We start from the raw sequence: 19,003 nt of genomic DNA on the forward strand, positions 1-19,003 counted from the left end.
TGCCTATACATAATACATAGCCATTATATGCTATTGAAACCTAATGGCCCCATACTATAAAAGTGCTACTACAGTATGTGCAATGTTAACATACAACATTCTGTACTTGTTGATTTTTCTTAATGAGTTAGTAGGCAGTCACATAGTTCATTTTTTGTAGCAGCATTTTATGCATGCTATAAAATGCTAAAGTAATATAGAGAAATTGACTAATGGGATAGTTACAAAGATTAACAGTTAAATGAACAGTCATACAACTGTAGTACTTGAATTAATGGTAGTATCTGACTATTTCAGTTTATAACATTACAAAGAGGAACCATCTTTTCTTTTATGGAAAATTTTACTGTTAATTAGATGCTCACAGGAGAAAAAAAAAGCACCCCAGGAATATCACACCACTTTGCTTAACCTTTTGAGTGCACAACACTTCCCCACTCCCAGGGAGTTGTGAGAGGGTCAAACCTCTTCTCTCATCAATTGTGTATCAGTTTAATTGAAATCAGGGAGACAAATTCATACATTTGCATTTTGACTCATTATTATTACTGAAGTAGACCAACTTATTTAAAGTTCAGCAAGAAAAGAACACTGTCAGGGTAAGGTATCACCTCCCAAAAAAAGCACAAATCCAAAATCAGAAGAGGTTGATACTCCACAACAAACGAAGCAAACCAGATGAATGAAAAGACAAGTCCTTTATTCGAATAAGTAAGCGCTTTCACATTGCTCAGAACGCTTCATCAGACTTCAACAAACCATAAAAATTTGAATCAACTTATATATAAGTAAAACACCAATGAAAATCACATTAGCAAGTCACATGCAAGTTACAAAAATACATCATTTCCTTTCCATAAAAATTACATAAAATAAAATATATAAATATATATATCCTAAAAATCTCATGCTAATAAATGAATAGTAGAAGTAAAATGTTAAAACATACTAAAACATATATTAGATAATGAAACATATTACTACTGTTTAATGTTTCAAAGGTTTATCTAATAAAAATGGTCTTAATGAAAATTTATCGAGACCATGACCTTTATTCGCAGATAGCTTAATTATCCACTTTGCCTCAGCTTTTTCTGTCTTATTGCCAATATTACCAAGTCTTTCTGTCTCTGTTAACTGTCCTATTACTAAAAATCTAAAGGCATGTGTGGTGTCATTTTGTAGTACATGCTTGGCTAGGGCATTCCCTTCATTCTCTCTATGTATAGCATACAAATGCTCTCGTATCCTTTCTCTTAAAGTTCTATTAGTCTTTCCTATATAGAAACAATAACATTTTATGCAGGATGCTAAATAAATCACATTTCTTGACTTGCAATCAGCGTATTCATTGAACTCATATTTAACACCAGTGTCTGGATGTATAAAAACATTAGATTTCATTATATATATATACACTGGTTGCAAGAGCGACATGCAAATGTACCCTTTCTCTCAGAGGAGATCTTATTTTTAGGCACTCTCTCATAACAAAGCATACGTTTCAAAGATTTAGTATTCTTATAGCTAAAAGATGGTTTCTCACCCACTAAGTCTTTTATACCATCATCTAACTGTAGAATATTCCAATGTCTCTTAATAATGTTGACAATAGAAGTATTATTATTAGTAAAGGGTATCACTAGTCTCCTCTTATCATTATTCCTCACTATAGGTCTCTCATCTATACTGCCTTGTTTTTTAATAAAAGGACGTCCTAGATGTGTATGCGTTGAAAGTATCCAATGAGCATATCTCTGTTGCAATAGCCTCTATCTCTAAAATCACTTTCTATAGTTTTTAATGCATTAGAAAAAAACAAATCATCACTAGTTATGTTAGAAAAATGTTTCACCTGATTATTTACAATGTTTTTATGTATATGGGGGGGATGCATGCTACTTCTGTGAAGAATAGCATTCTTCCTACATGCCTTCCTAAATACTTCTGTTTCTAGAGTATTGTCTTTTTTGCACAGTGTCACATCTAAAAAATCAATTGTGTTATGTGAATACATTTCAGTCAACCTAAGAAATGTGGTAGTTCCATTAATATATAGAACAAACTCTTTCAGGAGCTCTAATGTGCCTCCCCAAATTAAAAAAAGGTCATCCACAAAACGTTTATAATATTTTATAGAAGTGGAGTAAGCCAAATGTTCTAAAACATACGTATTCTCCCAATATGCTAACACAAGGTTAGCATAAGAGTTTGCACAAGATGTGCCCATAGCTACTCCTTTAATTTGAAGGAAGTATTCATTATTAAAGGTAAAAACATTGTGACAAAGAACCATTTCTAACAGCATTGTGAGTTTAATAACTTGATTATTGCTAAGTCCTTTGTTTAACAAATATAACCTTAAGAAATCTATCCCTACATCATTGGGTATGCAGGTGAAAAGAGAAACAACGTCTAGTGTTACCATATAATCTGTAGTTTCTAGAATATTGTTCTCATTGAAAGGTGCTAGTGTTTCCAAAAACTGTTTCAGATCACGTAATATAGATTTAGTAGATTCCACAACTGGTCTCAAATTTTTTTCTAGAAAAATAGATATTGTCTCAGTTAACCAGCCTCTGCCAGATACTATTGGTCTAAGTGGAGGATTATGTGTAGTCTTATGTACCTTAGGTAAACCTCTAATTACTGGTATCACAGGTTTCTCTATCAAAAAATATTTGTACAGTTCTTCATCAATAATCCCACACATCAACATGTCATATAAATCTGCATGTACTGTTTTTATTAATTTATCTAAATCTGACATGCTCAATCTCTTATAAGTAGTAGTATCTGAAAGCATTTCTAACATAGTATCATGGTAGTAGCCGGTATCTAGAAGCACTGTAGCTCCCCCTTTGTCAGCTTGTCGAATGACTATACTAGTATTGTTCTTTAAATCATGAAGGGCTAACTTCTCTTCCTTGGTAATATTGTAAAACTCAAGATTTGTATTGTCAGATTCAAAAAACTTCAACAAATCATCACTGCAAGCTCTTTCAAAACTTTCCAATAAAGGATGTATAGCAGGCATATATGTAGAAGGTTTTTTAAAAGACAAAACATCAGTATTAGAAGCATTGTTGCCAAACAGTAGACCAAGTGCAATATTTCTAACAAAACATTTTATGTCAACAATTAAATCACTTACATCAGTCCCCTGAGAGGGAATGAAGGACAAACCTTTGTTCAAAATCTTTCTTTCATTGTCCATAAGCATGATAATTAAGCTATCTGCGAATAAAGGTCATGGTCTCAATGATAAATTTTCATTGAGACCATTTTTATTAGATAAACCTTTGAAACATTAAACAGTAGTAATATGTTTCATTATCTAATATATGTTTTATTTTAACATTTTACTTCTACTATTCATTTATTAGCATGAGAGTTTTAGGATATATATATTTATATATTTTATTTTATGTGATTTTTATGGAAAGGAAATGATGTATTTTTGTAACTTGCATGTGACTTGCTAATGTGATTTTCATTGGTGTTTTACTTATATATAAGTTGATTCAAATTTTTATGGTTTGTTGAAGTCTGATGAAGCATTCTGAGCAACGTGAAAGCGCTTACTTATTCGAATAAAGGACTTGTCTTTTCATTCATCTGGTTTGCTTCGTTTGTTGTGGAGTATCAACCTCTTCTGATTTTCAACTTATTTAAAGGACCATAGAACTCCCCCCGATTAATCACAAGTTTAGAATGAAATATTTTAAAGTTTTTCTTGTAAAATCCCATGGCACGTTTCTGTCACTCACACATTTCAGATCTTGTTTTTTGCCACTGAGTTATAGGTTCACATGTCTAATCTTCATAATAAGTGCCCATGTGGCTATAAAATTGATGACTAAGACCTACACCAACATTATATGAACTGTCTTAGTAAACAGCACATTGTTGCTAAACTGCAGCAGGTATCAAAGATTCAACCCAGCTATATGGCATTAAAGGCTACCAGCGCTAAAGACAATATTGGTTGAAAGCTATTTGAGTGGAGACCACTGGGAAAGACAGATGTTTTATAACATCCCTACCTTCATATTACAATAACTTGCACCACTAATACATTTTACTCAGTGAACTATATCAACATTCTTTCAGCTTAGCTTCTTGCAACCCATTTCTGTCATACAGTGCTGTTATCAGTCTTTACAATTACATATTATAAAAATTTTGTAATGTAGTTACCAAGCTCTGCTTTACCACAAACTTACATCAATTAATTGAAGTATCCTGTATGCCAGTAACAAGCACAAGCACATTCTGTATACATGCATTTATTTTCTCTCCATTGTAGCATTCCATAGTGAAACTTCCTGTTACGTTCAAAGGTCATTCTCAAGTTGTAGCTTCTACCATCTCTTTGCACAACTGCAGGTCTTCCCTTCCAGCTGTAAAGAACACATGAATCTGTTCTACATCCTCAACCAAGGTAAAGTTTAAAGTTTCAAGGTGAAAAGTGATTTAAATGACTGCAAAGAACTTTAAATATGCTCGCGATCACTGAAACACGAGTTAAAAAAATGTCTGCTTAAAAATCAAGAACCATAATGTCACCAGTGATGTTAAAACAGTTATTAAGCTGGTATATACAGTTAAAAAACATGACCAGCCAGCAACCATCCAAAAAATCCACTCAATGAACAAGGCATAAATCTATTTAAAACATTCATAAAGTTAACAGTCTATCATGTGGAACATCTCTCCCAAATATAAGCACTTAAAAGAAAGGAAAAGTTTCACATTTATATCAAAACACTCTCCTCCATCTTTCCCAAATAAACCATCAAGCATTACCATGTCTGAATATAAATATATGTTAATAATTTTGTAAAGATGATTAACCTGTTTAAATTGTAATAAATTTTAATAATATGTAGCAACCGGTATTATAGTTTTAGTCCTGTATTATTAAGTTATTCTATAAACGTGTTATTATGCTATTTATAGATGCTACTGTGAGAAATACTGTTTTATAATTAATTAAAAGAAAAAAATTGCCATGATTGTTTTGTATCCTTTTAACTATTAAAGCAATCTATACTTACTATAATTTTGGTAATGTTTCTTTTACAGTAAGTCCAAAAAGAGCACATATATAGTTAAATCCTTTATTTTCCTTTTAATTTCTTATTTTTTTCCTTTGACCATCTGTTTCTGATTACATGTCTCTTTAAACTTGCTGCAAAACAGTCCATTTCTTCTTGTTTATCGAAGAGTGTATTTTTCTGTTCATAGTCAAGAACTTCATCTAAACAGTTGAAGATATTCTGGCCTTCTGCATTTTAACACAGAATAAGATTTGAGCCTTAATACTGAATTTTTAAGACTCTTAATTAGTGAGATACAGGATTTTCTTCTGGAAATTACCGAGGAAGTATAGTCATTGTCAAATCTAGCATGTAATTGGAGAGTTGGACAATTTTGCTGTAAGGACCAGATCTTTACCTTATGTTGAAATGAATATGACAATTATAGATCCTGGCAGAGGCGGGGTTTTAGTGAAGAGTTATTTGAAAGAGACCAATGTGCCTTTTCTGTTCCAAAAGAAAGTGACTCAGGCAATTTCAAGATTTTTGGAAGCCAAGTATTTAAAAAATGTAACATATTATTTCCTTCTGCTCTCTCTGGAACACCATATATTCTTATATTATTCCTTCTGGATCTGCTTTCAAGGTCATCCACTTTTTCTAAAAGTAAAGTATTTTGCTTCAGTACGAATTCAACTTGACTTTCATTTTCATTTAATTTGCCATCTGCATCATTGAATGATTCCTCTATGGAAGTGATATGGTCAGAATGATTCTTAATTATTTCATTTAGTAAGTCCGTTTGTTTCTTGTTTTCTTGCTTTGTAGTATCCATTTTACTCTCCAGTTTATCTGTTTTCACTGATACTTCTTGTATACTGGGTACAAGAGCCTGAAGTCCTTTCTTCATCCTTTTTTCCTGTGAGAAAGCTTTAAGGTGACTCATGACTGCACTTGACTGAAATTGCAAAGATATTTCTGACAGGATTATATTTTTTATTTATTTATTTTTATTTTACATTTGTTGACTGGATGCATGTCCATTTTCAGCGGAGGCCCGGGGTGAAAATCTCCAAGGGTAAGCAGATACAGCATTACATAATACCAGCATTGCATATTACAAACAGACTATTTACAGAGATTATATAAGTAAGCAAGTTAAACAAGTTCCACATGTTACAGTTAATCCTGAGCACAAGTCAGGATTAAATTAAATTACACAGTAAACTGGTTAACAGATTTTTTACATTCTAGAGAGAGTTAGCCAGGCTTGATACATTGACATAGCCAGTTAAGTGACAAATGTGGTTTGAGTCTAGTTTTAAATTGACGTAAGGTGGAAAGTAAGGTAATATCAGCTGGAAGAGAGTTCCAGGTTCTACTTACAAAGTTTGCAAAGAGAGAGTCACCGGCTGTGTTATTAATTTTGCTATTCTGAATTAGTAGTTTGTTAGAGGATCGAAGCGGACTAGGATTGTTACAGGGGGTGATAATATTTTTAAGTGCAGGAGTATTGTCCGGATTATAGAGGATTTTATAGGCCATAATCAGTTGGTTATACTGGATTAGGCTGGGTAGTTCAAGCCACCCAAGCTGATTTAGATTGATGCAATAATGTGTCCTAAAAGGCAGCCCAGTGGCAAACCTGGCAATGTGATTGTAGCAAATTGAGAGTTTGTTAAGGACAATCTTGTTTAAATTCGAGAGTAGAGGGGATGCATACAGAAGGGTTGAAAGAAGGTGAGAGCGAGCTATGGCAAGTTTAGCTGGAGGGGTTAGGAAGGCTTTTATTGTAAAGTGACCCTAGTTTTATATTGATGGCTTTGATAGTTTGGTTAACATGTAGGTCGAATTCTAGATTATTATCTGTGATGACACCTAATAGTTTTGTAGAGGGGTCAGGGGAGATTATTGTGCCATCATTTGAATTTATGGTAAAGGTGAAAGCGGTAGACCTACGTGTTGGTGAAAATAACAGCATTTTAGTTTTTTTGGGATTTAGGATCAGATGACGTTCAGAAAGCCAGTTTTCTATTGTATTAAAGGTGGTCTGGGTAGCTGACCATAACTCTATTGGAAATGTGGCTGAGCAAATCAGAGTAGAGTCATCAGCATATTGGATACAGCTGACTTTTGGGATGACAGTATAAAGGTCGTTAATGAAGATGGAGAACAGCAAGGGCCCTAGTATAGAGCCTTGTGGTACTCCAAGAGTGTTAGGTAGAAGATTAGAGAGTTTGTTCTGCCAGAGGACAGCCTGCTGTTGACCATTCAGGTAGGATTGAAACCATTGAAGGGCTCTAGTGCATAGACAGAATGTTTGCAGGGTGTGGATTAAAAGTTGGTGTTCAACCATATCGAATGCCTTGGAAAGATCCAAGAAGAGGGCTGAGGATATAGAATTATTGTTGCGATTATGATTTATGGTGTTGGTAAAGGCTAAGAGGGCTGAAGTAGTGCTGTGATGAGGACGGAAGCCATGTGAGTGTCTGCCATAAGGTGATTCTGGATTAGGTGGTGCATGAGTTGTCTATGAATACATTTTTCCATAATCTTTGCAAGTGGAGAGAGTATAGCTATTGACCTATAATTGGAGAATTCAGTAGAGTTGCCTCCTTTGTGAAGTGGGATTACTTAGGATATTTTCCAGATGGTGGGAATTTTAGCTTCTACTATGGTTCTATTGATTAGTATTGAGACGGGGTAAGCAATACCATCAGCTGATTTTTGTAGGTACTCGGCAGGGAGTTGATCAGCAGAAAGTGTAGTGGGTTTTAATTTTTTGATTAAGGCACGGATAAGTGAAGTGGTGACTGGTTGGATGCTGAACGCAAGTAGGTTTCTAGGGGTGGTGCTTTCAGGACCAGGGGAGCTAGGAGGTAGTTGGCTAGCTAGGGCTTGAATTGTCTCAGTAAAGAATCGGTTAAAACTGTCAGAAACATCTTCAGGGGTTTTATCAATAGTAGCAGCATGGATTGGGGCTGAAGTTTGTCCAGGATGTAGTAGATCATTTAAACCTGCTGAAAACTTCTGAGGGTTATTTTGATTTACTGTCTGCAAATTACAGTAGTATTGTTTTTTTGTCTTGTAAAATGGATTTTTTAGTTTAATTCCTGAATTGCCTGTATTTAATGTGATCTTGGGGGTCTTTAGAAGAACGCCATAAAGCCCATGCTTTGTTTCTAAGGGTAATTTTGAATTTAGACTCTTTAGAAAGCCATGGCGCAGTTTTTGCCTTTGTTCTCTTTGAACGAACAGGTGCATGCAAATCAAGGATCTCAAGGAATTTGTTGTTAAAGTATGCTACTGCTTCCTCTAAGGGGAGGTGTTTTAGAATAGACCAATTACATGAGTTTAGTTCATGTTGGAATTTGGCAGGGTCAACGTTTTTATTGTTTCTAACCTTTCTGAGTAAGGGTTGTTGGGAATTAATGGCTTTGTGCTTAATTACATATGTGAGAAGGTGATTGCTTAGGCCATCAGGGAGGGTACCAGAGGTGTGCAGTTGAGGGTGACTATTTATGAGTACCCAGTCAAGTATGCTTTATTTTTGGTTGGGTTTACCTATCCTGGTAGGGGTGGATATGATTAGTGTAAATGCATGCAGGTTAATATGGGTGGTTGGGGATTCTGAGGAACAGGTTCCCCAGTCTATGTTAAAGTCTCCAAGTAGTAGGGTTTCTTGGGGGTAGTGACATGATAGCCAGTGCAGGATATCTTCAAGTGTAGATATATCGTTACCTGGGGAAATGTACATACAGATGATATTAATGCATTTATTTTTACTAAGTTGCAATTTGGTGACAAGAATCTCTGAGTTATTAATCTGAGGTGGTTATATTACATCTATGGTGACATTCAACTCAGATTTATAGAGTACAGCTACCCCACCCCCCCTCCTGGAAGCACGATCCAGCCTGTGTATGTTGTACCCAGGTGGTAACACTTCATTGTCTGTAGTGTTAGGTTTTAACCAGGATTCAGATAAACAGAGAATCTCAGGGGAGTGGACATCCAGAAGTGCATGCAATTCATGTACCTTGTTATTAATGCTTCTAATATTGAGATGACAGGCTAGGAGAGAGTTAGTTGGCCTATTAATTGTAGGTTTGTAGCTTAGATTGCAAGTAGAGGGGGTATGTGTATCTGAAGTGGGTGGGCCAGGGTTGGGGTGAATATCACCACCAAGTATTAGGTTAAGTCTATACTTGGTGATGAACTTCAGAAATTTGTTTATTAGTTTGTGGTAGTGTTTGGATCTAGAGCTAATGTGCCTGGGGTTGAGATGTTGATAGACTGAGCACGATGTTGGATAGGACCTGGTACTGTAAGTATGGTTGAAGGTGGGAGGATTTACAGCTGGGGTGATAGTATGGCCTTTCGGGGACCTGAAATCCAGAGAGAAATGGGTTTTCATACAAGGTAAGGAGGTATGGTGCGAACAGTAGGGGTAGTAAAGAGGAGTATATCATTATTTGTGATTCATCTAGTAATTTAAGGAACTGTTTTACCTGGTGATGCAACACCAGAAGATAGAGTGGTGAGGTAAAGGTACTGGAAGGGGGATGGGAGAATGCCAGATGAAAGCTAATAGGTGCTATTAAAATGTAGGTAGAAGAATGGGGGTGGGAGGAATTATCCCAGATGAAAGCAGATAGGATCTAGAAAGTGGGGGAGTGGCTATAGTACTTTAAATTTAGAGGTATGTCTTCAAGAATTGACTTTCTTGTTGTATTTTCTTCACTTCTTGTTTATTATCATATTATTGATACTTTAAAGACAAAATCTTTTATTTTGACAGGAATTTTTTTAAAAACAACTGTATTGAGGCAGAGCATATTTTTTTAAGCTGTTAACTGCTTAGCATCTTAGCCACACACACCCACAAACAAATCTTTCCAAGGTTGTGAAAAGTAAAAGCACCTGTCAAGAGTCCCACATTTGTTCTTTAAATTTTATGGGTTTCCTAGTGTTTTCTTTACATAATTGGTTATCAGTGGAAAACTGAGCCTCTCAGCCAGTCCACTGTAGAGGGAAATGAGTGTAAACAGGACATTGTTGTTTGTTAAATGTCAGCACTATTGCCCTGTGTACAGATGGGATGACAGTATAAACAAACACAGCTGACTGTGAAGAAACTCAAAAAACAGATCATGTAATAGAACAATATAACGAAACATGAAGCTCCATTTCCTGATAATCCCTAAAACATGGACAGGTGCCAACTCTACTGAACCCCCCCCAGTTGCTGGCATTGTGTTCAGGAACAAAACCCTGTGCATCACTCAACCAGACCTCCTTTATCACAAATGTTTACATGTTATTCTCTTTTCTGAGCTCCTCTCTGAGTCTTCAGGGGAGCAATAACAGACTCCAGGATTTCTACATTTTTTAAACTGTGTTTGTTGTAATTACCATGGCTAAAGCATAAACTTCCTCACACCTAAGGGAGGTAGCAACCAGTTGCAGAAAAAGAACTGGTTAGTGACTGATATCTGCCTTGTGGCAGATATCTCAATCCTTATGTTTTAGCTCTGAGGCTGTGAAATTCATACTGGTGTACTTTCCCTGTGAATTGCATATGGCTTTTCCCTTGCATTTTATAACAAATTTACTCTTTAAAATATTCTGTATCTGATATTCTCAACTACATATCATTACAAAAACAAAAGAAGCAAAATAATTTGTTTATGAGAAACAGCTAAAATTTCTGTAATTCTCTTCAGCCCCATTGATATTGGTTAGAGTTGATTTGTTTTGATTTCATCATTATTAGTTTCTTTTCTGTTATTGAGTCTTCTGTAGTTTGAAATCCCAGCTGTCACTCAGTGAAAGCAAGATTTTATACAGTGTGCTCATAAAATTAGCTATCAGCACCATCAAGAAGGTGCAAATGTAGTGCAGGGCATATTACTGGAGAACAGAATACATTTTCCATATTCATAATACATAGTTACTGTGATATCTTTAAAAACAGCAAGGGTTATACAGGGGATTGAAGTATGAGAGCAAAGTGAATTTCTTGCTTATTAGTTGCCTGTGGTCTTAAGCCCATATTTTAAAAAGATCCTATGGACTAGCTTACATGATTGCTTATTGGTGTTAGTACACTATTTTTGATATCATAGACAAGCTGAACATGTAGAGTGAGTGTTTTACCTACAAAAGTATGTATGTGGCGAAGCTGAACATTTATTATACAGTGAGTGTTTTACCTTTAAAAGTTTTTTTTTTTTGATCGGAGAGAAGTGGATATTACAGTAACAAGTCACAGCCATGATGACAGTGACATTTTCTAGTAACCAAATGGACCATATAGAAGCAAAGGAGGTACAGGTGAGGCAGTCAGTCTTTCTATACTTTCAGTTTCTGAAAACTGGCATATTACAATTAAATAATCGGGTGTGTAATTTACTGGTGGGAAAGACGTAAAGTTGCATATGGTTTCAGTTTTTGGAAAACAGATGATTGTTATGATAAGCTATTTCATTATCTTGTAACTTTCCAGTTGCCTTAAATCCGAGTGTAATGAACTGTTTTAATGGGCAAGCTTGTTTATCATTGTGATTAAGTAAAATAAAGCCTTGCCAATGTTCTGTTTTTAAATCACTCAATGTGTGTGTGTGTGTGTGTGTGTGTGTGTGTGTGTGTGTGTGTGTGTGTGTGTGTGTGTATATATATATATATATATATATATATGTGTGTGTGTGTGTATATATATATATATATATATATATATATATATATATAAACATTTCCTTTTTTTTTTTCAGATCAGCACTCTGTTTGGACCTTTAAATGCATCATTCACTATAATGGAGCAAGCACATATACAGGTAAAAATATTGTCCATCTAAAAGTAAGTGGTTTGTAATGTGCATTTGTATTAATAATTGCATCTCATGTAAACCCATTATTACTAGAGAATGTGGCTAATAAAATCCAGGAGAGAGAAATGCCAGCTGCATATCAGAGTTACTGTTTTGGTCTCAAGTATAGAGTGAGATCACAGATGTAGGGTGTTAGGACTTGGCATTCTTCCTTATTACAGGAGAAGCTTCATATCAGAGAAGGGACTTTTTTTCTTCTGATGAAGACTGAAAAGGTGAGTATCTGCCAGGAATTCCAAATTTATGGGGAGGACCATTCTGTTTGTTTTGTTTTTGAAGAGCTGGGGAGGCTGGATGTAGATCAAAGAGTGGTCTTGGGATACTTCAATACATATATTTATATTGGTTACACTCAGAAGGCAGAATGTGCTTTCTACAAGTGACTGAAGCTCTTCCTTGGCAAACTAAGTAATGCTCATGATAATTATAAGTGATGTATATCAGGCAAGAATGCAGTGAATTCTGAGATGTTGCATTTTTTGTGGACAAACTATATTTTCTTATTTTTATCAGTACCGGTATAGTAGCTAATAATAAAAGAGTACAGTTTAACCACATGTTTCCAAGTACCCTTCACACATGGTTTCTAGATCTAGGAGTGTGTTATCAATCACACATGGATTTGTATCAGTCTACATGGAGTAAAAAAAAGACGATGACAAAACTGCATTTCAAATCAATGTTAACAGTAATGATTGCAACAACTACATCAAGTTTCTCTTATACCATATCTTGCCATATGTGAGAAATACATGCATTATAACTGCACATAATGAAAGGAGGAACAAACATGACTTAAAAATTCTGGTAAAACTTAAGACATAAAAACTTGTTGCAGCAGCATGATATACTTATAAGAAAGAAATACGGGAGAGAGACAGGGATGGAGATGATAAGAACATCAAGGTCATGACTACATCTTGTTTATGTTCACACTTTTACTGTAAGGTTTTCTTTACTTAGGTGGAAAATAAAACAGTAAAACAATACAGTTATTAGAAGAGTTGCCCTACGTAGCCCCCTTTTTCTTAAGATAGGCTTAATGGGCATGCTGTCATTCAGCCCGTGACCAAAGTTGGCTCTCAGCATAGCTATCCATCTTGCTTCAGCTTCTTCGGTTCTATCTCTAATGTCACTATTTCTCATATTCTCATAAGTTCTTGCAACAATCATAAACCTAAATGTATGTTTTTGGCCTACCTTCAAAACGTGCTTAGACAAAGCGTTGTTCTCTGAGCCCTTCCCTATGTGGTACACATGTTCTCTAACTCTTTCTCTGAGGCTGCGGTCTGTTTTGCCTACATAAAAACAGTTGCACTGGCCACAGATAGCAAAATAAACCACATGGGTGGTCAAACATGAACCACCAACCCTAAGCTCATAAAGTGCATTTGTATCTGGATGTACAAAGTGAGTATCACTGCAAATATACTGGCATTGATTACACTTGCCACATGGTCTAGTGCCAATCATATTCTCAAGATTCACTTTTTCTCGACCGTTGCATAATCTCCTTTTGAGATTCTTTTTATTCTTAAATGTGAATTGTGGTTTACATCCTACCACTCCACTAATTACTGGGTAGGTCATCAGAATTTTCCAATGGTTATTAACTATCTCTGTATATTTCCTCACATCCCTAGAGTAGGAGATATTGACCTTAAGCTTATTCTCACTTGTCTTAGCTTCCCTGTTAAATTTACATGGCATTCCTTCCTATATAATCTTGTAGTAATAGCCCCTTTTTCAGGGGGCTATGTAGGTAAATAGATGGCTATGGGTTTATGTTTTTAATATATTAATATATTAATATATTTTTATGCAATGTTTGCTATGAAATATCTATATTTATATGTTTTTAAGAATTTTATTAAAATGATGCATTAAAATTGATGTATTTTTTAGAAGTTCTATATATTTTTAGAAGCTCTACATTATGAATATGAAGATAGAATGTTTTCTAGATATATATTTATGTATTTTAGATTTATTGTATTTTATTAAATAGTCACACTTTTGTTGTGTCATACACACTTAGCTTTAAGCAGTGCTTTCTGATCTATAAGAGAGAATACAGCTTTAATGGTAAATAGGTTATTGAGTCACATGATTATTTTAGTTAAGTATATATAGGTGTGGTTTACCTTTGTTAGTATACACCTGAGGAAGCAATATGTGAAAGCGCTTGTGTGACAATAAAGAAGACTTCTTATACTTTTATTTTTCGATTCAAGTCTGCTTTTTTACCTTTATTGAAGACTGAAGACTGCTTTTTTACTTTGATTTGGACACTGGAGCCTTACCTCAGCATTTTTTCTGGATTTTTGTTTGCCTTTACTGTGTTTGCAGAGGTATTCTGGTTGCTATTGGGCATTTTCTGCATAGTACTGTTAAAATTAAAGATGTTAGCAGCTGTAAATTAACTAACTGATTTTTTGAATGTTAATGTTTGTGATGTCAGGATGATGGTGTTATAAGTCTGTGGGATGATTGGGATTTAAGCATGGAAAGAGGAGAGTATAGAGAGTCTGAGATTAGAAGGGGTTATTGTGCTTTAGAATATAGAGGAATATGTTCAGTACTAGGTTTTTGGGATGGAATGGGTGACTGAAGCAGGAGAAAAGGTAGAAGTGCAAAGTAGAAAAGCCAGAGAGAAAACTCAGCAAATTGTAGGTAGATAGAAATATGTGGTGAAAAATAGTGTAAGATTAGATTTTTGAATATCAGGAAAAGTTAAGCTGTGACAGAGAGAAAATAAAGATTAATTGGAAGATGAGGAACTGAGTAATGTAATGAGACATAAATGTAAAAATAACAGGCTTGATGTGTTTAGGTAATATATGAGTAGAGACTGAGATTAAAATAACACAAGTTGGTGAAAAAAGGTGAAACTAGGATAGAGGATATTTGGGTTGTAAGTTCAGTCAGCACTGCTGTGATTATAATTTTCAACAAGAGGTAATGGGAAGGGCATTGACAGGATGCTGAGGAGATAAAAGCAGAATTAATCAGCCCTGTTGTTCTTATATTTCTGACAGGAATTTTTATTTTTGATTATTGTACTTGTTTATTTTCACACAGAGCTAATAATATAAACTTTCCTCTTTGATAACATCTACAAAATATTTAAATATTCCTATATATTCCTGTCAAAATAATGTCTGGAAGATTTATATATATTTATATCTATAAGATGAGTCGCACAAAAACTCTGAATGTACATCATTGAAGAAGGAATTCCAAATGGTTTTGACTAATATCCAGGAGCTGTCTCTGAAAATGGATAAAATGGACAAGTTAGACAATTTTAAAGAAAGATGCACAAAACAGATGGAATTGATCCAAGAGTCTCTTAATAAACAGAAAATACAGATTTCAGGAATAGAAGAAGCTTTAAATTATGTAGAAAAAAAGACTGTCAGGAGAAGAAAAACAAAACACTAATATTGAGCAAATTAGATGATCTGGAGAACAGATCATGGAGAAACAATATCCATATTTTTGGTTTGCATGAGAAAATCAAAGGAAATAGCATGATATATATTTTTTAAATCCTGGCTCGCTAACATCCTTGATCTGCCTGAAGCAATGTCCTATGACATTGAGAAAGCACACAGATCTCTAACAGTGATTCCTTCTGATAAGAATAATACACTGAGGTCTGCTACTGTCATCATAAGACAAGGAATTAATGCTCAAAATAGCTTGGTCAGAATCCCCCATCAAGTTAGATGGGAAAATAATAAGATTTGACAATGACTATTCTTTGACGGTAATTTAGAAAAGGAAGTGCTTTTCACCATTTATTAAAGAACTCAAGAAAAAGATTAAAGTACATTTGCTTTTCCCTTCTAGACTAAAGTTATTTCTTTCAGATGAGACAAGAATTTTTGAGGAGTTAGAATCTGTGCTATCTTTCCTGAATGCAAAAAATATAATTGAATAACCAGAAGAAATGGATTGGAATAGCAGCTTCCTCAAAAGAATGGCCAAGAGAAATGGTTGGAAAATTAATGAAAAGAAGAAACTAAAAGAAAAGTGACTTATCTACTTAATTACTTCATTTATTCATATTTGTTCTGTGTTTTTTCTGTCTATTGTACACAAAAAATCTTTTTTAATGCCTCAACTCAAATTATTTTGCCTTAAAAAGAAAATCTGGATGTCTACAGCCTTAAGATAAATCTGTTACTTTTATTCTATTTAACCATCTGCTTTCACATAATTTTTTCTTTTTTTTCTCTTTTCTTTTCTCTTATAAAGAAGTATTTAAACTTTTAATAGATCAAAATTATCTCTGCAGTATTTGAATATTAGGTATTATAATTATTATGTTTCATTTAGAGCATATAAGTCAGTAATCTGATTATGCAATACAGTTTAACTACGTGTTTGGGAGGGGTGTTGTAAGTAACAGCAGTTTTAGTCAAAGGGCATTTTAAAACTTTCAGTTGTGATTGGCTGTTGAGTGGGCAGCTAAATATTCATAGCTACTTATAGTCAATGAGTGTAGTTCCCTTCTCTTTTCTTTCCTTTTTTATATTTTTTGTTATTTTATTATTTAAACTATTATCTTTCCACTTGTGGTTATAAAGCTTTTTGAGTGATTGCTCTGGGTGAACTGGAAGTTATGGTTATCAATCACATACACTTAAGACATCCAAGAATTGAAGATGAACTCTGTTATTTACTTTAGTAGTACTATATGATATTCTTGCTGTGATCATGGTCTGCAAATGTTGTAAAGGTTCACAGAATGGATTGGGATGGTTTTGCTGGTGTCATTGCTCTTTACTTTGAGTCGAGTTGTTTTTGAAGTGCATGTCTATGGCTGTTGTTAAATGTGGAACTTATTCTGAGTATTGCTGGTTGATGAAGTGTTCCCCTGCTTGAGTCACTTGAGACTAGTGGAAGATATGTGCTGGTATAAATACACTGTCTATATGCGAATAATTGAAAGTTGGGAAAAGTAGAATGGATTTGATTTGTAAGAGGTTATATGTTTTGTAGAGGCTGTATGTGTATTGATGAGGACTGGCTTTGTTAATGTTGGCTGCCTAGACTTCATTGAGAGGGGAGCTTCTGAGGGGGATTAGTTGAATTAAATAAATGAAGACCAATTCTTTTTTTTTTTTCTTTTTTTTTGAATTGTGGTGATGAAAGATAATCTTTTGTGGATCTTTTAATTTAGTTTACAAGCTCAGCTGGAAAAGCATGAGAAGAAATTGTATTTAGATGGAGCTTTTGCTCGTTCCTGCATATGAGTCTTGTTTATCTTCCCACTGAGCTTATAGTGTAAATTGGCATCACGTCTTGTCTTCTAATCATGGCACAGATTTAAAATGGAAATTAGAGAAAGAAAACCAGAACACATTTTAATTATGCACAGATAAACTTGTATATAGAAAAGTGTGATGGATATATTGTGCATTAATTTCAACATGTAATGTGTGTCTGTTGGGACTTAGTTATTGAAAGTTAATGATCAGACAGGGAATAGGCAGAGCTTTTAAAGACAACTCAGCTGTACCCTTATTAATATTAATATCTCACGGCATTGTCATGAAATTAAATTATTTTACAATGAATAATAAAGAAATGCTATAACATTCAGTAGTTATAGCCAATATAATCGCACTCGTGTAGTAAAGACTGTATCCTTTTTTATATTGGCTATGTCTTCAGTTAGAAAATAATGTAAAAGATGAGAAGCTGTCTTCATAATGGTAGGCAATGCTAAGCATTTTTTTTCTTTTTTTGTTGTCTACAATCAAATGTGTTCCACATAGTTATGTAAATATAAAGACCACTAAATTTATTACTAACTACACACACCATTCAGTTGGGTTATGCATATTATTACAACTTAAATCACATAATTTCTTAAATAAAATAATATTTGTGATATATTAGATCGTGAATTTAAAGTGTATTTCAGTTAACATCAGTGGATTGAATAATGTTTGCAAAAGGAGTAGTTTTTACAAATGCTTAAAATGATTCCCCCTCAGATTATATTTATTCAAGAAACACATTTATTGATTAATGATATAGACTCAATAATAAATAATATGCAATAATAGTTACTTCGCAGTATAATCAGAAAAGAAGAGGGGTAGTTATTCTGTGGAAAAACTCTTTACGTACACCAAACATATTAAGTGCATACATTGATGATAAAGGTATGTTTTGTGTAGTTAATTTAGAAATCAATAGGGAGATTTACTCTTTAGTCAACATATATTGGATACCTGGTATGGGCACCAAAACAGCCAAAGTTCAGCTAGATCAGATTATTCAACACTCAGAGATACCTCATTTTAGCAGGAGACTGTAATTGAATATTAAATGGAAAAGACACTAATACTAAAGGGAAACATAGAATTTTGGCCACAGCTAACACATTAATACATTTCATTAATCTTTTAAGTATAAAAGATACTAATGAATTTTCTGTTAATGATTCTCTCTTTTTTGCCCATTTCATTAATCTTTTAAGTATAAAAGATACTAATGAATTTTCTGTTAATGATTCTCTCTTTTTTGCCCATTTCTTAAATAGACAAAGGACACAATCAAGAATTGATATAGTCTTTATTTCAAATGAATTAACTTTAAGGTTAAAGTAGCATTTTGCCCTTTTTTGTACCATAATGTCATAACATTTAAACTATTTCTGAAGTATAACAATAATATTCACAGCAAAAGAATGCCAACATATATTACCAATCTGAAAGATTGTAAAGAATTCTTTAACAAAGAAGTACAAACTTATATAGAATTTAATAATACTAAAGAAGTTTCAGAAGTTTTTATATGGGATGCTCTCAAATCATATTTAAATAGAAAAAGTAATACATTTGTATTCATTAAAGAAAAAGCAATGGGACAAATAATTACTTGAATTGCAAAATAAAATTGTCAAATTAAAATTAGAAAATCAAATTGGCAATACTTTTTTCATTAAAAGAAATAAACTACAAATTAAATATATAGAAATCTTAAATCATAAAATTAAAATAAACTTAGAAATCATTAAATTAATAAATTATTCAATTAATCCAAAGTATT

At 33.8% G+C, this 19,003-nt stretch overlaps 1 protein-coding gene across 1 annotated transcript in view; it reads left to right on the forward strand.

Annotated features, from left to right (window-relative positions):
• Window positions 1–19,003, forward strand: part of EVC2 (EvC ciliary complex subunit 2) — a 1,983,677-nt gene that overhangs the window by 613,440 nt on the left and 1,351,234 nt on the right. The window contains exon 7 of the mRNA XM_044056208.1: window positions 11,816–11,878. Coding sequence (XP_043912143.1) covers window positions 11,816–11,878 — 63 coding nt within the window. The remainder of the gene's footprint in view (window positions 1–11,815; window positions 11,879–19,003) is intronic.

This window comes from Protopterus annectens, chromosome 14.part0 (assembly GCF_019279795.1).
Source record: "Protopterus annectens isolate FY-2018-M chromosome 14.part0, PAN1.0, whole genome shotgun sequence".
In the NCBI taxonomy this organism is placed as follows: domain Eukaryota; kingdom Metazoa; phylum Chordata; order Ceratodontiformes; family Protopteridae; genus Protopterus; species Protopterus annectens.